This window comes from Bombyx mori, chromosome 13 (genome assembly GCF_030269925.1).
Source record: "Bombyx mori chromosome 13, ASM3026992v2".
NCBI classification, from domain to species: Eukaryota; Metazoa; Arthropoda; class Insecta; order Lepidoptera; family Bombycidae; genus Bombyx; species Bombyx mori.
In genome coordinates, this window is record NC_085119.1 from 13,130,270 (window position 1) to 13,148,801 (window position 18,532).

General features: G+C 34.5%; 1 protein-coding gene across 2 annotated transcripts; it reads right to left on the reverse strand.

The window, feature by feature from the left end:
• Nucleotides 1-1,473: 1,473 nt before the first annotated feature.
• On the reverse strand, nt 1,474-18,462 carry LOC100862773 (HMGB protein). 2 transcript variants are annotated; one of them, NM_001257000.1, is given in 7 exon segments: nt 1,506-3,411; nt 4,713-4,887; nt 6,957-6,988; nt 6,991-7,117; nt 7,440-7,652; nt 8,010-8,504; nt 18,414-18,462. In NM_001257000.1, coding segments are annotated over 4 exon segments (585 nt in total). In that variant the 5' UTR covers nt 8,241-8,504; nt 18,414-18,462; the 3' UTR covers nt 1,506-3,411; nt 4,713-4,887; nt 6,957-6,974.
• Between the last annotated feature and the right edge of the window lie 70 nt (nt 18,463-18,532).

Below are 18,532 nucleotides of genomic sequence, written 5' to 3' on the forward strand. Positions count from 1 at the left end.
TCAAAAACTGACAACACAGTAAACGTCAGTTGACTTCGTCTAATAAAAAATCCGACTATAGTCGAAATACGATTCGAAGATTTCGCCAGGACTACACTATAGACATTCTCAATTTGACCACAAACTTTAAGCAATACCTAACAAAAGTTTGACAATAAACAAAGAGTCTAAATATACATGTTGGGTCAAATACATGGCAGTGTGTGTAAATTTTTTTTTTCTTGATTTTATTAATTTTTTATACATAATTAAATAAAAAAGGTTAAGCATAATTGCGCTGGTACCGAAAACGTGACTCCACTCAACGGACCTTGAAGTCACAAATTTAACTTGTAGGCAATTTCATACGATCGGTTGGTCCAGCTCCGTTTTTTTTGTACCTGAGCTGAGAGCCTTGAGAGGCTATATCAGCGTAGCCTTAACTAATAGGTGAGCTCACGGGGCTCAAACCTGATGACGTTGCTAACACGAACCCTGGCAAAAGCCGTGCTTCGCAGAATCTACCACCGGATCGGAAACGCGACCTACAGAAGATCCGGCGAGAAACTCAGTGGGCTGTCTATGGGTTAATTTACTCGATGAGCCCTTCGTCGCAAGCGACGGGCTCGACGAGGACGATGACCGGGGCCAGCTCTGTAGGACAAAGGCTTCGTATCGATTTTCCCTTTGGCCTCAGTGAGTTAGAATAGGTTACTTAATACCTCAAAATAAAGGTAGGTACAATTAATAGCAGGTTAATGATATCTCACTTGAACCAAGATCCGCAGTTGGCAAATGTAGTATGAGGTGGGTTGATACCAGTCAAGCTTTGATGCGTTCGAATACGGTGTATTCAGAATCGATATATCAATTTTAATTCTACTAAAGTTCACTATTAACATCGTTGCCTGGCCTTGTTCGTAGTTTGATGAAATGGAAACTTCCAATTGTAATACGATTAAATAAATAAAAAGTAAGTTATATTCACTTCAAAGGCATCGTTGATCTAATTTATTTGGACATCAACACATGGCTGAGCCGCCATCGCTGTGGATTGATTTCAAATTTCGTTCGAAAAAGGTCAGATTATGCCAAAAATATTTTTTTTTTTTTGTAGCGAAATCTAGTCTACTTCAACATTTTAATTTATTTTACTGTCACATCGTAGAGTTAGAGCTTCACTAGATTATAATAATATCAAATACTAAATAAAGATTTATTAAATCTTAATGCCTCGTCATTAAACCACTTCATGTATCGTGAATGAAGTTTACTGCACAGAGGTGCCACAAAATTTGAGAAAAGTTTTAAGTCAATGACCCTATCAGTTTATATTGACTTGAACGTGACATCTGTGTAACGTATTTTACTTCCTACTTTATTAAGGTTTTAGAGGGTATTTTAAAGGGTATTTAGGTAACTGTTATATAGTTAAAATCATAGTAATTAGTAATTATAACAAGATATTAGAACAATAAAAAAGAAATAAAACAATTTTTGCGTAAAGGATTCACTATATTTTTTTTGTACAGTGAGCGTTTTACAAATTTAAAACAATTGCCCTTTTCGATACAACTTAAAATAACTTAATCGCTTTGACTATACAAGAGGGGTAAAATATCGTGTTTTTTTTAATAATCTAAAAAAAACTGGTACATACATATTATATTTACGGTAATGTCCGTTCGAAAAAGATATTTAAACAGTCTTCTGCCGAGTAAAGACGCCGACACGTGTGTTTCAAGTTATGCATTATTATGCACTTAAAAAGAACTTAGCATATCAAATGGTTTGAACACCATCATTCGTATGTTTTATCAGAAGAGGACTATTCGTTTATTCTTTCAAAATACTTGAAATTATATTCTTTGAAAACGTAAACGGATTTCAAACGAACAATCAGACAGTAAACGAAAAACAATGAGCGAATTAATTTCATTTGGAATTGAATTTTTCAGAAGAAATCATATACATAACCTATATTGTAGTACCTAGCGCAGCTACTATTAAGTACTATCACGGGTTGCAGTCGTTTTATGTACAAAAACACATCGCTGGTATGCATGCATCAAACAGAAATGGCGCGAGACAGACTCACTAAACAAACAATTCACAAAATATAAAATTTCGTAACTTAATATTTTAACTAAACGCGATTTATAAATTATATCGAAATCAAACAAAAGTACATATTTAATAAAGGAATATAATTTAACTATACATAATCGACACAAAACAACAACAATACATTCGCTCCCGACCTCCTTACGTCTATGCTAACTTAATAAGAAATACTTTTTGACTTACATTATACGTGATACTGAAAACGTCTGTATCGATTTGTTCCTGATAATATTGCTTGAATTACGATTTTATTAAACCACAGGGCCACACCATTTCCGACCTTCAGTGTCCGTTGACATAAGTAGACGCAAGACATGTTTTGGGCGCCATGACACTTTTTGATTTTACTTTCATGGTACGATATTTTGGCGGGAGAATGACAATTTTTTTTTAACTGCCAATTGTCATATTGTCTACTTTTTTCCTTGTATCTCGAAGAAATTCGTATCAAGAAAAATAAAAAAAATCAACTGTTCGCTTCTTCATTGTCAGTCAACGTAAGATCATAAAATAACGTCAGTTTCGTTTACAAAAGTTTGCAACAATTAAAAGTCATTTTCATGTTAAAATTTTTGTCATTCAAAATCTGTTCAACATTCGTCATCTGAGAACTAAAGATAATCATTTATTTGTTGAAGAATACATAAAATTAGAGGTTTTTTTTTTAAAACGACATAGGTGTTTGGCCGTTTTTTTAAGCTGTAAATAAAACTATTTGACACCTCATTTCTCAGATGACAAACAAAAAATCGTACAAAAATATTTTGAGTATTTGAAAGTATAAGTAAAATCTGTGAATCAGAATTAAATTTGTAAAAACTATAACACGCTACAGAACAGAAGATTCACTCCTCAATCTTTCGTTCAAAGACCCAGCCTCTCTGACACCTGATCGTACGTCAAAACGCTTCTTAAATTTACGACCCTTCCTTGAATGACGACGACGACCCCCCCTCTAACAAAAACAAGATTACAATTTCTATTAAACTCAATCAACCAGTGCTCCCCAAACCCGCAGCACAAAAATAAATCATCCCCTGAATAATGAACAAAACAAATCAGTAATGTATACAGCAATTGCGTTATACATTTGGCTGGAAAAAGGGGGAAAGACTGTCGCGCACTTTCATCTTCAAAATCGAGTTAAATCTCTCTGTCCTGATTTTAGGCTGTATCGACAGCGATCACATTATTTCAATTGTATTCTTCGTCTGCATCGAAGTCTCCGCCCTCGTCCTCGATGGCGGGGACGACAGGCGGCTGTGGCGGCGGCTGAGCTAACGGACCTTTCTTGTACGCTGTCATTTCCTAAAAGCAAGTTTGAAAAATTTAATATTCAAAAGTAATACTGGCGTCTCGGTTTTTTTTATTGCTTAGATGGGTGGACGAGCTGACAGCCCACCTGATATTAAATGGTTACTGGAGGCCATAGACATCTACAACGTAAATGCGCCACCCACCTTGAGATATAAGTTCTAAGGTCTCGAGTATAGTCCTTCAAACCGAAACGCATTACTGCATCACGGCAGAAATAGGCAGGGCGGTGGTACCTACCCGCGCGGACTCACAAGAGGTCCTACCACCAGTAATTACACAAATTATAATTTTGCGGGTTTGATTTTTATTACACGATATTATTCCTTCATCGTGGAAGTCAATTGGTTTATTCCTGATCCGATCGAGTTAAAACTTTATACGACTGTTGTTAACATTTACGAGAATTTTATCGTCATATTAGCAACAATAGCCCACTGAGTTTCTCGTCGGATCTTTATAGTCGATCGCGTCTCTGATCCGGTAGATTCTGCGAAGCACTACTCTTGCTAGGGTCAGTGTTAGCAACTTTGCCAGGTTTGAGCCCCGTGATCTCACCTACTCATTCGGTAACACTGATATAGCCTCCCAAGGCTATCAACTTAGGTAGGATAAAAAAGCAACAACATTATTAACAAATATATATTTTCCATATATTCCAAGACAGTCCACCCGAATTTCGTTATGAAATTATGTAAAATTGTTTTTTTAGACTAAATATATTCGAGCAGTGATCGATCCTATTAAACATTTTATGTTACGCTAGCAATGTTTTAATTCAATTTCATAAATAATAGTTTAAAAAAACTAAGAAAATACGCCTTTATAGAAAATCCAACTAAAAAATAGAAAATAAATTTTAATAAATTTGAATGAAACATGGTGTAAGAATGATTTTATTGTAAAAAAAAGCGTGGGGTGTATGGTATAAGTAGTTATAAATATTTTATGAACGATATGAGTAGAAGAGTTATTTTGACAGTATTCTGAAAAGCACCCCACGCTTTTTTACAATAAAATCATTTTTTCTTACACTCTTTTTCATTCAAATTTATTTTCTATTTTTTAGTTGGATATTCTATAAAAGCGTATTTTGTTAGTTTTTTTTAAACTATTATTTATTTTTCACTGTTTAGTTGAATTTCAATTTTTTAAATATTGTATTGTCATCGGTCCTTAATAAGTATACCAAATTTCGAGTTAATCCGACGTTTTGAAGGGGGTCAAAATCATGTTCAAAGATACCGTTGCATACTAACATACATACGTCTAAAGCATATTAAAATAGCACTCACCCTATCATATCGCGCCTTGTCTTTTTCAGATAGCGCGTCATATTTAGCCTTAGTCTCCGGATCAGCGGCCGCCCAACGTCTGCCGAGTTCCTTCGCAATATCGCCCATGGTGTACTCTGGGTTGCCAGCTTTCACCTTCGAACGTTCATCGTTGCAAAACAAAAAGAATGCTGATCTGTAAACAAAATTTTCAGTTATTTACTTATGCTTCAAAAACTCTATTACAAGATTATTTTCACAAAAGTTTTACGGGTAGGTATCACTATTCCTAATATTGTGGGCCTGATTTAAAGAGTGTACAAAGTGACCTAGAGGATAAGACGCCCGGTGTATTCGTATCGAGCGATGCAACTGTTCCGGTGTTCGAATCCCGCAGGCCGGTACCAATTTTTCTAATAAAATATGTACTTAACAAATATGTTCACGATTGACTTCCACGATAAAGAAATAAAACATCGTGTAATAAAATCAAACCCACAAAAAATTTTTTTTTTTTTTTACCTGAGCTGGTAGCCTTGAGAGGCTATTCCAGCGTAACCCTAATCGCGTCATTACTGGTGTTAGAGTGACTTGTGAGCCAGGGCGAGACGATAACACAACCCCGCCTATTTCAGTCGTGAAGCAGTCATTCGGTTTGAAGGGTGGGGTAGCCGATGTACTGTAAAAACTGTGACCTTAGCACTCAGGTCTCAAGCTGGATGGCGGAATTTAAGTTATAGATATCTATGGGCCCCGAAAATTACTTAACGCCAGACAGGCCGTGAGCTCGCGCATTTATCAAAGTAAAAAATAAACATTTTTTTTTTTATAATAAGAATAAAGTGTGCCATAACATTCTAGTCTATGTTTATCTATACAGCTGTGCACTAATGTTCAAAAATGTAACAAAATCGCTGAACAATCCTTTTTTTTTTTTCAAAACGTCCACTAAACTCTTCATAAATTCCTGTTATTTCGTTTAAGGTATACTTTATTTAATTTCATTTTGAAGACACATACTCAGTCGGGTGTTTTGTTTGGTCTCCTCATTTAAATTAATTACTTTTCCAAAATATTCAATTAAATTCCTTAATAAATTTCATTTCATTCTGTTTCAATTTCAATTTTCATACAATTGACATGGCATGAGCTTTGTACAAAAGATATAACTATATAGCTATATCGACTATGATCCCTTTGCCTGTCGCATGGACGAAACAAACAAAAATAAAGGTTCTAGTGTTCACTAACATCAGACATACATACAGTCTGAATTGAGAACTTCATCTCGAAAGCGGTTAAAAAAAACATTACTTCATGGATTTTCATTAATTACGAAGACCTAAGACTTTTGTTTTTTCAATTCAAATATAATCTAAACATATCTACATAAATAAACAATCTAGACGAGCAAGTTCGAAAATATGAACTTTAGTGTTTTCAATTTTAAAAAATAATAGACTTATTATATTAATTTCAACTTGTGAATTATTTTTTCCTAGTTGTAAATTATAAAAGAAATGAAAAATTGTAATAGATAAATGAATCCAAATCTTGAGGCGTTAGTAATTACTGTCGAATTTTAATTGGCTGATAACAAAATGAACAAGAAAAAAATACTACAGAGAACTTAAGTCCTCACTAAGTGCACTATCTAAGAAAGAAAAAAAGCTATCTGATTCTCCATACAGCAACCAAACCCAATCATAATTGTTTTATTATTAGCATTACTATACAGACGGACTCGTAGCTCAACTAATGATAACAGAGTGCATCCATCTCCTGATCTTGTGGAATAAGGTCACAGTACGAGTCGCATTGTAAATAGTTTAATGTTTTTTTTTGTTAAACATAACTCAATTATTTCAAGTATTTTAATATTATGTAACAATTTTTTTATAGAAGTGTGAATTAAAAAACAAAATAAACTTGTATTTAATTGTTGGTAGTTTTATATATACCTATCGCTCCGGCCTATTTCTAGCACAAAGCAGTAACACCATCCAATTTGAAGAGTGGATTGGCTGTCTAATAAACAAATTAATTGAAAATGGATTTCATATCACACTGATATGGCAAAGTGTAAACGCATCTTAAAAATGCAATTTAAAACAAATTAGTTATTGAGTATGAATTACCCAACTGCATGTGTTTTATATACAAATATCAACATTTTTAGTTAATATTATAGATAAAATTAGAGGACATTAACTGTTTTTAATATTCTAGTCTGTAATAAAGTAAGATTTCTCGACCGTAACTCACAGCGAGCGCTTTGGTGCATTAGGGTCTTTCATCTGCTGCCTCTTTCGCCCTCTGACCTTCATGTCCTTTGGTGGTACATAGTTCTGCATCTCCAAGTCGAATCGATGCTTGTCCTGTTCAGCCATCTCATGGAACCGCTGTTTTTCTTTTTCCGACATTGTCTGTCAAAAACATATCTGATATAGTAGGCACATAGGATGGTCCGCTATTGTAAAATTTTGTGAAATGAATATAAATGTCCTTGAAATGAGAGTTCACCTTATATAGGATGATTATGGAAAATTATTGACTATTTTATTTTTACCAACTTCCACAGAAAGTTAAATGAATGAATCATAGATTTCCAGCACCTTAAGCTTATAAACAAAGATACATCAATTTTTGTGTTATACAAAAATAAATGTATTACTTGGCAGACAGACATCGTAATATTATATTCTTAACTTGTCCTTGAACAACCTTGTTATAAAAAAAAATACTAACATTCCACCTCTCTGCGCACTTTTTCGAGAATGCTGCAAATATAACACTGACATCAGGGTATTTCTTCTTGTGTTCTTCTCGGCACGTCTGCACAAAGAATGCATAAGCTGTCATGCGACCGCGGGGCTTGTTGTATGGCCTTGAACGGGGCATCCTGGCCTTATTTACTGTTGCTTGCTGTAAAGCTTGCTGCTGTGCCTGTTGCTGCAGCTCCTACATTAAACAAATAGTATATTGTTCGGTCTTACAAAGGAAACAACCATTAAGAATTTGTGAGTTATTTTAAAACTATTTTGTGGAACAAAGGACCTGAGGAACTTGTGAAAACAGCAATCTGTCCAATTCAACAGTGTTCAAGTTGCCACCGGACTAAAGTTCAAAAATATAACTTAACTACATATTATGATAAACACGCTACCTTCTAGTATAGTGTGTTTCAGATCATCCTATTTTTTCCGATGAGGTATAAGGTAAGATTTTTACTGTGGACTACTTTTCATCAGGCGGGTCACACGTTTAATAATAGCCTTGTAAGGAAATTAGATTGCAAAAATTTAGATTTTTTATTACCTGTAGAGTGGCAGATTGCCTCTGTAATGCTGCCTGTATCTGTTGTTGCTGAACAGCTTGAATGTGTTCTTGTAGAGTTTGTTGTTGCTGCTGTATTGATTGAGCAACTTGGTGCTGTAAGGCTGCTTGGGCTTGCGCTATTGCTTGGGCTTGAGCCTGACTAACTTGCAATGTCTGCTGCAAAGTTTGTTGTAAGCCTTGGTGCTGCTGCTGTTGATGCTGCTGTAGCATCTGCTGCAGGGTCGGTTGCTGCTCTTCTTGTTGCTGCTGTTGTTGTTGTTGTTGTAACGACTGCTGCAAAGATTGGTTCTGCTGTTGCAAAGCTTGCTGGAGATTCTGTTGTTGCTGCAACTGCTGTTGTAATTGACTTTGTTGCTGTTGAATAGTTTGATTTTGCTCCTGCTGCTGTTGTTGTTGGATCGACTGATGACTCTGTTGAATACCGTTCGCTTGTTGATTGTTTTGATCGCTTTCTTGATTTGACTGATTCTGCGACTGTAACAAATAATACACAAAGTAAGATTAAACAATAACGAATGACTCAAAATTTACAGGGCTAATGGTTTTTTTTTTTCCTACCTAAGGTAGCCTAGGATGCCAGCGTAACTAGGCGAGGGATATTTGTAAGCATGCCTATTATACATAAACAAGCCATCAAGTCATGTCAAAAACTCAAAAAGCTATCAATCGTTACCACATACCATAAAGTAATCGTTACATACTACTATGTACGGTTACTTTAAAATGAAATTTAGCACTTTCTTTCAAGAATAGTCAATTAGCAAAGATATCATTAAAATTCTTTTTTTAAGTGTTTTTGTGACCTGGTAACTAAAACCTTTAGGTCAAGTCTTATTTTAATATTATTCATATTTTTTATGATAGACAATAACCATATTCGATGCGCAAAAAAAATATATTTGTAGGTCTATTAAAATCATTTCAATCCTACAGTTAGATTTGTTAAAATAGAATCTTTTTCGGGTATTTCGACTTTAAATTAGTCTACTGTTAAGTTCACGCATTGTCGCTTAATCACGTTTGCCTTTCAAGCGTCGATATGTAGTGAAATGAAATGAAGTTGACTAATATGAAACATGGCATGAAATTAAGTGAAATGAAATGAGATATGTTATGAAATATAATCTCAGTAAAATTGTGGTCATTTACTAAGATTTTTTCAGTGGACTTTTTGGAGGATCCCGAGAAGTTACGTTCAGCGGCTTTGTTTCACTTTCCCACATTTGTGCACTTTCACAGATACTAAACAGTTAATAGACCACCGTTATTACACATCTAACCTGAAGAAACACTAAATAGATAAAATAAAACAAATCACACAACTTCACTCCTCGCGTTCTCGCCAAAAAGTCACATCATTGAAAATACATAAAACTGCAAGTTAGATCTAATCATATTACGTATAGATTATCTAAAATAACTTACATATTTTCTTTATATTTTATTAATGTTCGGTAGCCGGAAATCTAGTTTTTTAAGCCAAATATTTATTTACTATTTTACTTTTCCAACAGGATAATGCGAAACCACAAACGAGTCTATCCAATCAGAATATTTTTACAATTTGGACGGGATATACTGCCATACTAAGCACACTCTCTATACCCGACACATACCGATAATTATTGTTTGACCCGGTCTCCGCACAAATTTTTAGATGGTAAAATGTATAATTTGAATGTGGAGGTAAAAAATTACTGGGGATTAGCTTTTAGCCAATAAAAAAAAAATGAAAAATATGAGCGTATATGTATATAGCGTATATATTATGTTATTGAATGAAAGGGTAATGGATCAGAATGAACAATATTTAACAAAAATAAACATTATTTATTTTCACTGTAAGAAAATCGTTTTTTATTTTCGCATAAAAAAATGGTTAGCGCTCTTAACTATCAGCTGGTTTTGCAGCTTGATTGATCAAGTATGATTTTGAGCATGCACAGTCAAGGGACTACCCACAGCTGGACAGAAACCATTAACCGTGGTTCTTGCTCTTAAAGTTCAGTACGAAGGCTTCTGACGGCATCTGGCTGAAAGCCATTCCATTAAAGGCATCATCGATTGAATCTAATCCATTCCAATTCCAAAAAATGCTTTCAAGCATAAATTCGATGTCGATAGGGTCGGTATCATACACTATACACTTACTATTTAAGAGTCGGTACCATAATCCGCGCTTTTATTATGGAGGATAGAAGTAATACTTTACTTCTGTTTAAAAACATAATGTCGATCGATGATATTCATTGCTATGTGGACAGTACCACAAAGGATGCACGATTTTATTCAATCCAACCCTGTGAAGAGGAATGTCAGCATACTCATTGCGAAAAAGAACCTTTTGTCATCGCTTCATCGGCTTAGTGTCATACATACATACCATGAATCGTCGTGGCCTAAAGGATAAGACGTCCGGTGCATTCGTATGAAGCGATGCACCGGTGTTCGAATCCCGCAGGCGGGTACCAATTTTTCTAATGAAATACGTACTCAACAAATGTTCACGATTGACTTCCACGGTGAAGGAATAACAACGTGTAATAAAAATCAAACCCGCAAAATTATAATTTGCGTAATCACTGGTGGTAGGACCTCTTCGGAGTCCGCACGGGTAGGTACCACCACCCCGCCTATTTCCGTCGTTCGAAGGGTGGGGTAGCCGTTGTAACTATACTGAGACCTTAGAACTTATATCTCGAGGTGGGTGGCGCATTTACGTTGTAGATGTCTATGGGCTTCAGTAACCACTTAGCATCAGGTGGGCTGTGAGCTCGTCCATCCATCTAAGCAATAAAAAAAAAACGACTCATAAAAGTACCATAAACTACCGTCATGAAGAAATCGACAGTTTTGTTCAGAAACGCACATGTAAGATTCGGTGCAAGTCTATACACACACGTCTGCATTTGTAGTAGGCAAAGGCGACTCCAAACAGTTGAACTTTAAAATATTTTTCAACTGAAAAATCTTACAAATAAAGAAAAGTGGCATTGCTTGTTAAAATTTTGACATTCGTGTCACACATCAATGTTTCGTACACCGTTTTCATTCTAAGCCAGGCTAGGTTTAGATTGAACTCTGAAAACTACATCGAAAACAGCTTGAAAATTATATCTAAATACATTTTAAGACAAATTATGAAATGTCACAAGCAAACGTATCGTCCAGACCTATTTTGCGAACACATGGGATGTCCGAATAACAAACTTTTTTTTTGTTCCTACCCAAGCTGATAGCCTTGAGAGGCTATTTCAGCGTATAACTAGTAGGTGAGCTCACGGGGCTCAAACCTGACGACGTTGCTAACACGAACCTTAGCACGAGCCGTGCTTCGCAGAATCTACCACCGGATCAGAAACGCGACCCACTTTGGATGTGGTATATTAATGTTCTTTCTATCAACAAAAAATCCCAAGGAGAACAATGGGCATCCACAATTATTTATTTGGCCAAGTGTTGTCGAATACACTTTTAATCACATAGTTTACTTTATCCTAGGGAGAAGCAACAGTTTCATTTTTGGTGTTAGCAACAGGCAACTGGGCTTTCAAGAAGTCGTCGCTTCTTTGCTCAAGTGTAGCTCGACAGTTTATTTGATTTCGATTACGAGCGACTCGAGAGCTGAGCGATCACTGTAAATGCGGATACTGCCAGCATTAGCTATGCAAGCCTAGGTCCTTTTTTATTTATATTTGCGTTCAAAAACCGGCATAGGAAGGATAAAATGTACAAACATATTCGAATATTGAAAATACTTTTGTTCAGTTTCTGAACGTAAAAATGTCAGCGAGCGACATCCGTCATGACACCAAATGTCTCAAATTCAGTCGCCAAGAGCAACGCATCGATTTTCTCGTTTTCTTTATCATATGTTAATTTGTAATATTATAAATGAGTCGACTATTATCAAAGGCGGCAATCTGACTTTTGGACAATGATTGGTAAATCAGAAAAACGAATTATTGACTTTGTATTCCATTGGCAGTCACAAAACTCTTCGGAACGACATCTTAGATAAATAACAGGTTAACTATTAACCTTTATTTAATGCAGGTTTTGAACCGTATTCTTTGAAGGAGACGATTATATTCAAATAAATCTGTATTGACATATCAATAAAAATGTTTTGTCCAAATGCACAGATTGCCACCTTTGATAATAGACGACTCAAATGTTAAATTTTTCATACATTAAATACAGTCCACGCTCAATTACCATAACGCAACATTTTACTCAATTGTCCATGCCGTACATTGCAACTTTGCGAGTATTTGTATATTTTAGATTAGATAGATGGAATCTATCCATCGTGTTTGTATCTACTTGTCATCAATATGTAATTGTACACATTTACAACATCCGACGTTTTCCATGAGAGTAAACCGCGAATTTTTTTTTAATAACATCTGAGACTCGATTTTTTACACTCCTTCCTCCCCTCGATTTTTTTTCATTAAATGTGTGGACGAGCATTCCGCCCACTTCATATTAAGTGGCTAACGGACATTACAAGCATTACAACGTGAATGGCGTCAATCATCGTGAAACATACGGTCGAAATCGGATTTGAATCGGTCATTTCAATAACAACTTATCAACATTTTTTCATTCATTGTTTTTTTCGTATGGGTACATCGTTCTTGAAGTTTCACTTTAAGTTAATATTTTAATTGCAGTCGGGTTTTTATTTCATTTAACAATTTACTTTATCTCACAGATATATTACTAATTTATAAACAAGTTATTTTTTCAATATAATATAATATAATACAAAGAATAATTCCTTTTCTACAATGTGTTTTCACGGCCATCATATTAAAATAATATTATCTATGCCACTTACAGAACTAAAACCAATCAATGTAAAGTTGTGCTTCGAATTTCGAAGGAGGCAAAAAAACCAATATAAAATGACATCTTTGAAATTCATTATAAAGATTTGGCATTACTAAAACTTTGGATGTACCAAATAATGTTTTTTTTTATTTCATAGACACCATATTGACATCACATACCCAATGTCACTCCCGCAACTGAAACGAATCTAATCGTATCGCGTATGTTGAAATCCGTCAAAAAGTTTAGGCTGCAGAGCGTGCCAATGAATTAGACATGCATAAATACGCTCGAAAAACAGCGTCCTTCGGCAATCGGGTAAAAATAGATGTTTCAAAACGAGTTCAGGGTAAAATTCTGGAGGAGCATATGCCATTTTGTCAGAAAATATGTTGGTAAACTGCTAGTATAACAATATATAATCCAAATGAAAATAAAACCATATAAAACAATATTGCAAAAAAAACTCAATTTATTAATGTTGAAAATATATGAGAGAGAGAGAGAGTGATAGAGAGAGTATGCTTTGTTGTACACCAAAGAAACAAAAATTTAAAACATTAAATTCATAAAGCACAGTGTGCGGTTTTATCGCTAAAAGCGATCTCTTCCAGACAATAATCAGGAGAACAAGAATCACTTCAGGAAATTCAGTCTTTCATTATTTTCAATAATAAGCGATAAAGATATTTGACTATTTCATTTAAACACGCAAATACTGAACCCTAAAAGGTTCTTCAAAACCCTTTTTGTAAATTATTGATTAATACAAAATGCATTCATGGACTTAAGGTTTTTGAAATGACTGACTCAATTGAATTACACAACGGATCCCTAGCGTTCAAATCTGGAAAGCACGGTTCCTTTGCGGTAGGTAGTAATAATCTGGAAAGTGGTACCCAGAAATCAAATTACAATAAAATAATTAAAGATTTGGTCATAACTTTACAAGAACATGAACTACATTAGATAAAATTTAAAACAACTGAAGTACCATTTCACCTCTAGCTAATCATAAGAATAAATGCTTAGTTCAAGTTCAAGGACAAAGAAATCACTTACTGGAAAAAAACCGGAAAGGTAGGTAGGTAAGACAGTACGCACATACAACGATTTTGTTACAAAGAATGTAAATAAAATTAATAGGTCCTGTTTTCTTTCACTTTCTAAATTTCATTCGTTCATTAGTGTTGTTACTAACACTTTTGTAATAGGTTCGTTGTCTCATTAGGATATTGTATTACTTTTGGAATTTATAACCAAAACAGCGTAGAATTTTAACTTTTTTGTTTTGTTTGATTTAAATAACAATTTAATTTCTTCTTAAAGTAGAGACATGGGCAGCCCATGACCCGCCTAGATACCACAGCAAGGTTGATCTTTGAGATATGAGGTCGAAGTTTCAATTTGTATTGTTGTGTAGCGTAATGTAATATCATAAACCGGAGTGGCATCGTTTAATTCCCACAACAATAGAAAAGTTAATTTGAAACATTATAATTAATATGTATTTTCTGTTAAAAGTTCGTACCGTCGGTGAAGATGCTTGTTGTGAGTCTACACCTCCTGATGAGTACCACCATTGTTGCTGAGGTGAAGCTTCCCTTGTGTTAGAATTAGACATAATTCGATATTCATAACTGGGAGTAGTATTGTTTCCATTAGATGTAAAGCCACCCGACATTTTATATGAGTACATTTGTTGACTTGTAGTGGCTGTACTAGTGCCTATTTCTTCATTTAATTGTTGTTGGTGCTGCAGTTCACCTGCGCTACTTGGCCACCACGAGGCATCGTCGCGCGCACCCCAAGCGCCCCCCGTCGCGCCCCGTTCACCCATCCTACAACCGCTGCCTGTGGTCAACCAGTTCCTTTATGTATTTTGTCCTTTTCGAGGCCGTTTAAGATATATTAAACTTATGTCATGTCCTCTCAATCTGTCCTCGAATTTGTAACTAACAACACTAAACAGAATAGAATGGTTAAATTAATGATTTTTGTATTCTTATCACTTAGACTTTTCGTTTTTTGTAAAATCACATAATTTTCAACACTAAACAAAACACTTTATTTAAAAAACACACTAGTATTCCTTTTATTACAAAAAGCTACCGGCTGTAAGTTTCACTCCACGCGCGTACGTTTTGTCTTCGTTACTTCGTTAGTACTCAAGTCAATAAAGCTGGCAACGTCGCACAGCCAGACGCCAAACAAGTGCACAGAGGCGCCCTCAGCACGCAGCGGCTATTGTTAAAACTTATCAAAGCCAATAGAGACCGAAGATGTACGAACTGGCAACAAGCTGGTCCAGCCGGTCAATAAGACGATTAGCACAGCCATGCAAGTTATCCATGTTGCGCGCACAATTTTTTTTAGTTTTATCTAAGTTTTTATCCAAAAGGGGTAAATGCGCTAAACTATGACATACATACTTTTGGCTGGTTTTTATAAGAATCTGCTTGGATTTTAATGACAATATTTTTGTTGACATTTATTAATAATTAGCCACAAATTCATTTTCAAAATTATGATCATTTATTAAAGCAAATTAAGCCGGGCCTTTACAAGTTTAAATACCTAGCTTAAAATTTTCGGGTAATTTTCTTTACGAAATCGAAGCTTGATGTTTGTTGTTGTTAATCAGTCCATCGAGCGTAAATATTCCCTTCTCTATTCAATAAATGAGTCGTCTATTATCAAAGGTGGCAATCTGTGCATTTGGACAAAAAAAAATTATTGATATTTCAATACGGATTGATTTGAATATAATCGTCTCCTTCAAAGAATACGGTTCAAAACCTGCATTAAATAAAGGTTAATACTTAACCTGTTATTTATCTAAGATGTCGTTCAGAAGAGTTTTGTGACTGCCAATGGAATACAAAGTCAATAATTCGTTTTTCTGATTTACCGATAATTATCCAAAAGTCACATTGCCGGCTTTGATACTAGTCGACTCAAATATGAGTATTTTTTTTTACTAATTTACTCCTCCGACGTTACCACTAGGCAATAATAGGCAGCGATGGATTCTAGCGGCCGGCATGATCAGGTATAGACGAATGCTACAGGAAAGAAGTAAGCTGAGAATACAGCATTATTTGTTGAGAATGCAACACTGGCTTAGGATGGAACGACTGCTGTTGATGACATGTCTTAAACTAAGTTTAGCATGTGAAGGTATTCATATTGTTTATGTTGGTTATGTACATAGGTACATATATGATGAAAACGCTACTAAAAGCTGCAGTTGCTGTGCTACAGGCTTACTAAATCTTAGTAACGAACTCTTATGAACTTGTAAAATAATATTCGACGTCTCCTAAATTATTGTGAGCTTTATTCAAATAGCATCTGGTTTCTACTAAACGCAAATAGAAGCTATAAGTTTTTCACTTCATATTTATAAAGTTATAACAGATTGAAAACGTTTTTATCGGAAATAATTTTCCAAATTTGGAGTAAGTACAATATTGTATCAATTCTGCTAAATACTGAATTCTGCTTAAGTCATAAAGCGGCTAATAATATCTAATCGTTAAATCATATTTTTATTATAAAAATACAGATCCACGTATTATTATCGTATTGAAAGTTAGATGCAATTATAGCTTGTCTGATGGAGGCGTCTTTGTACATAGATAGACCTTGATATTTTCGACTATTACGAACATTGTTTCTATCAGTTAAAATTGTTTCTGTAAAATTGTATAGTTGGGTAGTTAAAATTGTATAGTTGATAACAGTGACAATCGAAACGGAAAAATAAAACTTTGAAAAACATTTCAAACTCATTCCCAATAATGCGGTAGAACTGTTGTGGCTTATCGAGATAACAGAATATGAAGAACAGAATAGTTCTTCAGAAGACATGACGCAATGAAATAATAGGAAACCAAATTTGTTACCACCATTTATTAAAAAAAACCCTTTATTGTAGAAATAATACTGTCGTGTCATAAAGTTATTTTCACATTTTGATTTGTTACATAGTTACGTAGTCACTATTTTTAAAAATATGTATATATTTATCACTGAGGGGATGACTTCTAGTGTTAAAGCTCCATATCGACAATTCGATTATTAGTAACGCTAATTCATTTGTAGATATAACAAAAAAAATCGGTTTATCATTTTTGAATCTCCACGGAATACCGCGACTTAGCACACAAGACTTTCGAGGTATTGCAAATAAAAACATCTTTATTAATACCTAGTACTGCTATTTGATGTTGAAATTGTGTACTTAGCGTATTTTACTGCTTATTTTCGACATTCAGAAATTCGGACGTGTCGCTTGACATCTGATGGCAGGAAATATGGATTGATTGTTAATATTGGGCTAAGTGGGCCTTAGTTATCGATATAAAAAATGAGATCTCACTTTTAGATTTAAAAAAATCCTGTAGCAACATACGTAATGGCATTGGAAATTGACACACTATACGAATGGATAGCCCAATATGTGAGTGTTAAACTGTTACTGGATTCGTAGGAATCATTAAAAAAAATTAATTGTGCATTCCCAAAGCAAAACATTGTAAGTATATACCTACATTACTACAAACGAAATGCAGTTCTTTTGAAATCACATTTGTGAAAGATTTCCGTATAAAGGCATTTAAAACATGTCTGTAATGGAAACTTTGGCATGTAGTGCTGATTTACCACAACTAGCTCTTTTGAAAAGTAATTACAAAAATATATACTTGGCTGCTATATCATTTATTAGAGCTGAATTCTCACCATGCACCAAAACGTACAAATAATCCGCTGAATTGTGCCGTACGAAATCGTTGCAATGTTATGCATTTGTTATAAAATTGCGCTGACGTTAATTTATCATGGTGACAAATTCCTAGCGCTCACCGTACTCACCGTAGTGCTTGCTCACTTGCATGTGTATGATGTCAATTAAAATAAGAAATTCGCGATCTTTCAAAAGCCTCACCTCTTTTAAACAAACCTATAATACCTATTAAGTATTAAATGTTTCAAAACATTAAGACTTCGTTGCAGTGTATATTTAAAGTGATTGTAATTTATAACGTTCTATTGTTCCAATAAAATAAATTTCTAAGTATTGTTCTACCATCATTTTACATCCTAAGTCACGTGTAGGTACATTGCATTAAATTTAATGCTTATCTTACAGTTTGTCAATACACAACAAACTGAACACGCATTTTTTACTAATTTATGATTTAACTCGCGTAAACATATACAATGGAGATTATTTTTTTCCAAAATGAAGCTGATGTTAACATAATATAGAAACATACTCAAGGATGTTGTACATACGCTTAATCATCAAATCTATATCTACGCCATATGCCATATACATATAAGTATCCATAGAATATGTCACCTTACTTCGGAGTTCCGCTCTCGGCAGCCATTTGCTTACAAAATTAGAATGTATGACTATAAATATAATTTCAGAAATATTGTATTAAAACAAATTTGCAATATTTCTCGCTGGCATTTAATTTATACAATTGATGGTCTAACTTAATGATTAGGTAATATAATAATAGAACTCACCAACTAAAATTCTCAATACAAACGAGCACACGATTTCAGCGCTTATTGTTACGCAGGGTATTCGGCAGTCTTCGCGTTCTCTACGAGATAAATACACGATCAGCGACGTCAGTCAGAAA

What these genes read in the sequence shown, in the direction of transcription:
- LOC100862773 (XM_038014727.2), bottom strand. Translation starts at nt 14,709, where the DNA reads ATGGGTGAACGGGGCGCGACGGGGGGCGCTTGGGGTGCGCGCGACGAT. An exon ending in AACAAGCATCTTCACCGACG is followed by an intron (nt 8,505 to 14,400) that starts GTACGAACTTTT and finishes TATTTGTTACAG; the next exon opens with TCGCAGAATCAGTCAAATCA. An exon ending in AGTGCGCAGAGAGGTGGAAT is followed by an intron (nt 7,118 to 7,439) that starts GTTAGTATTTTT and finishes TGTTTTTGACAG; the next exon opens with ACAATGTCGGAAAAAGAAAA.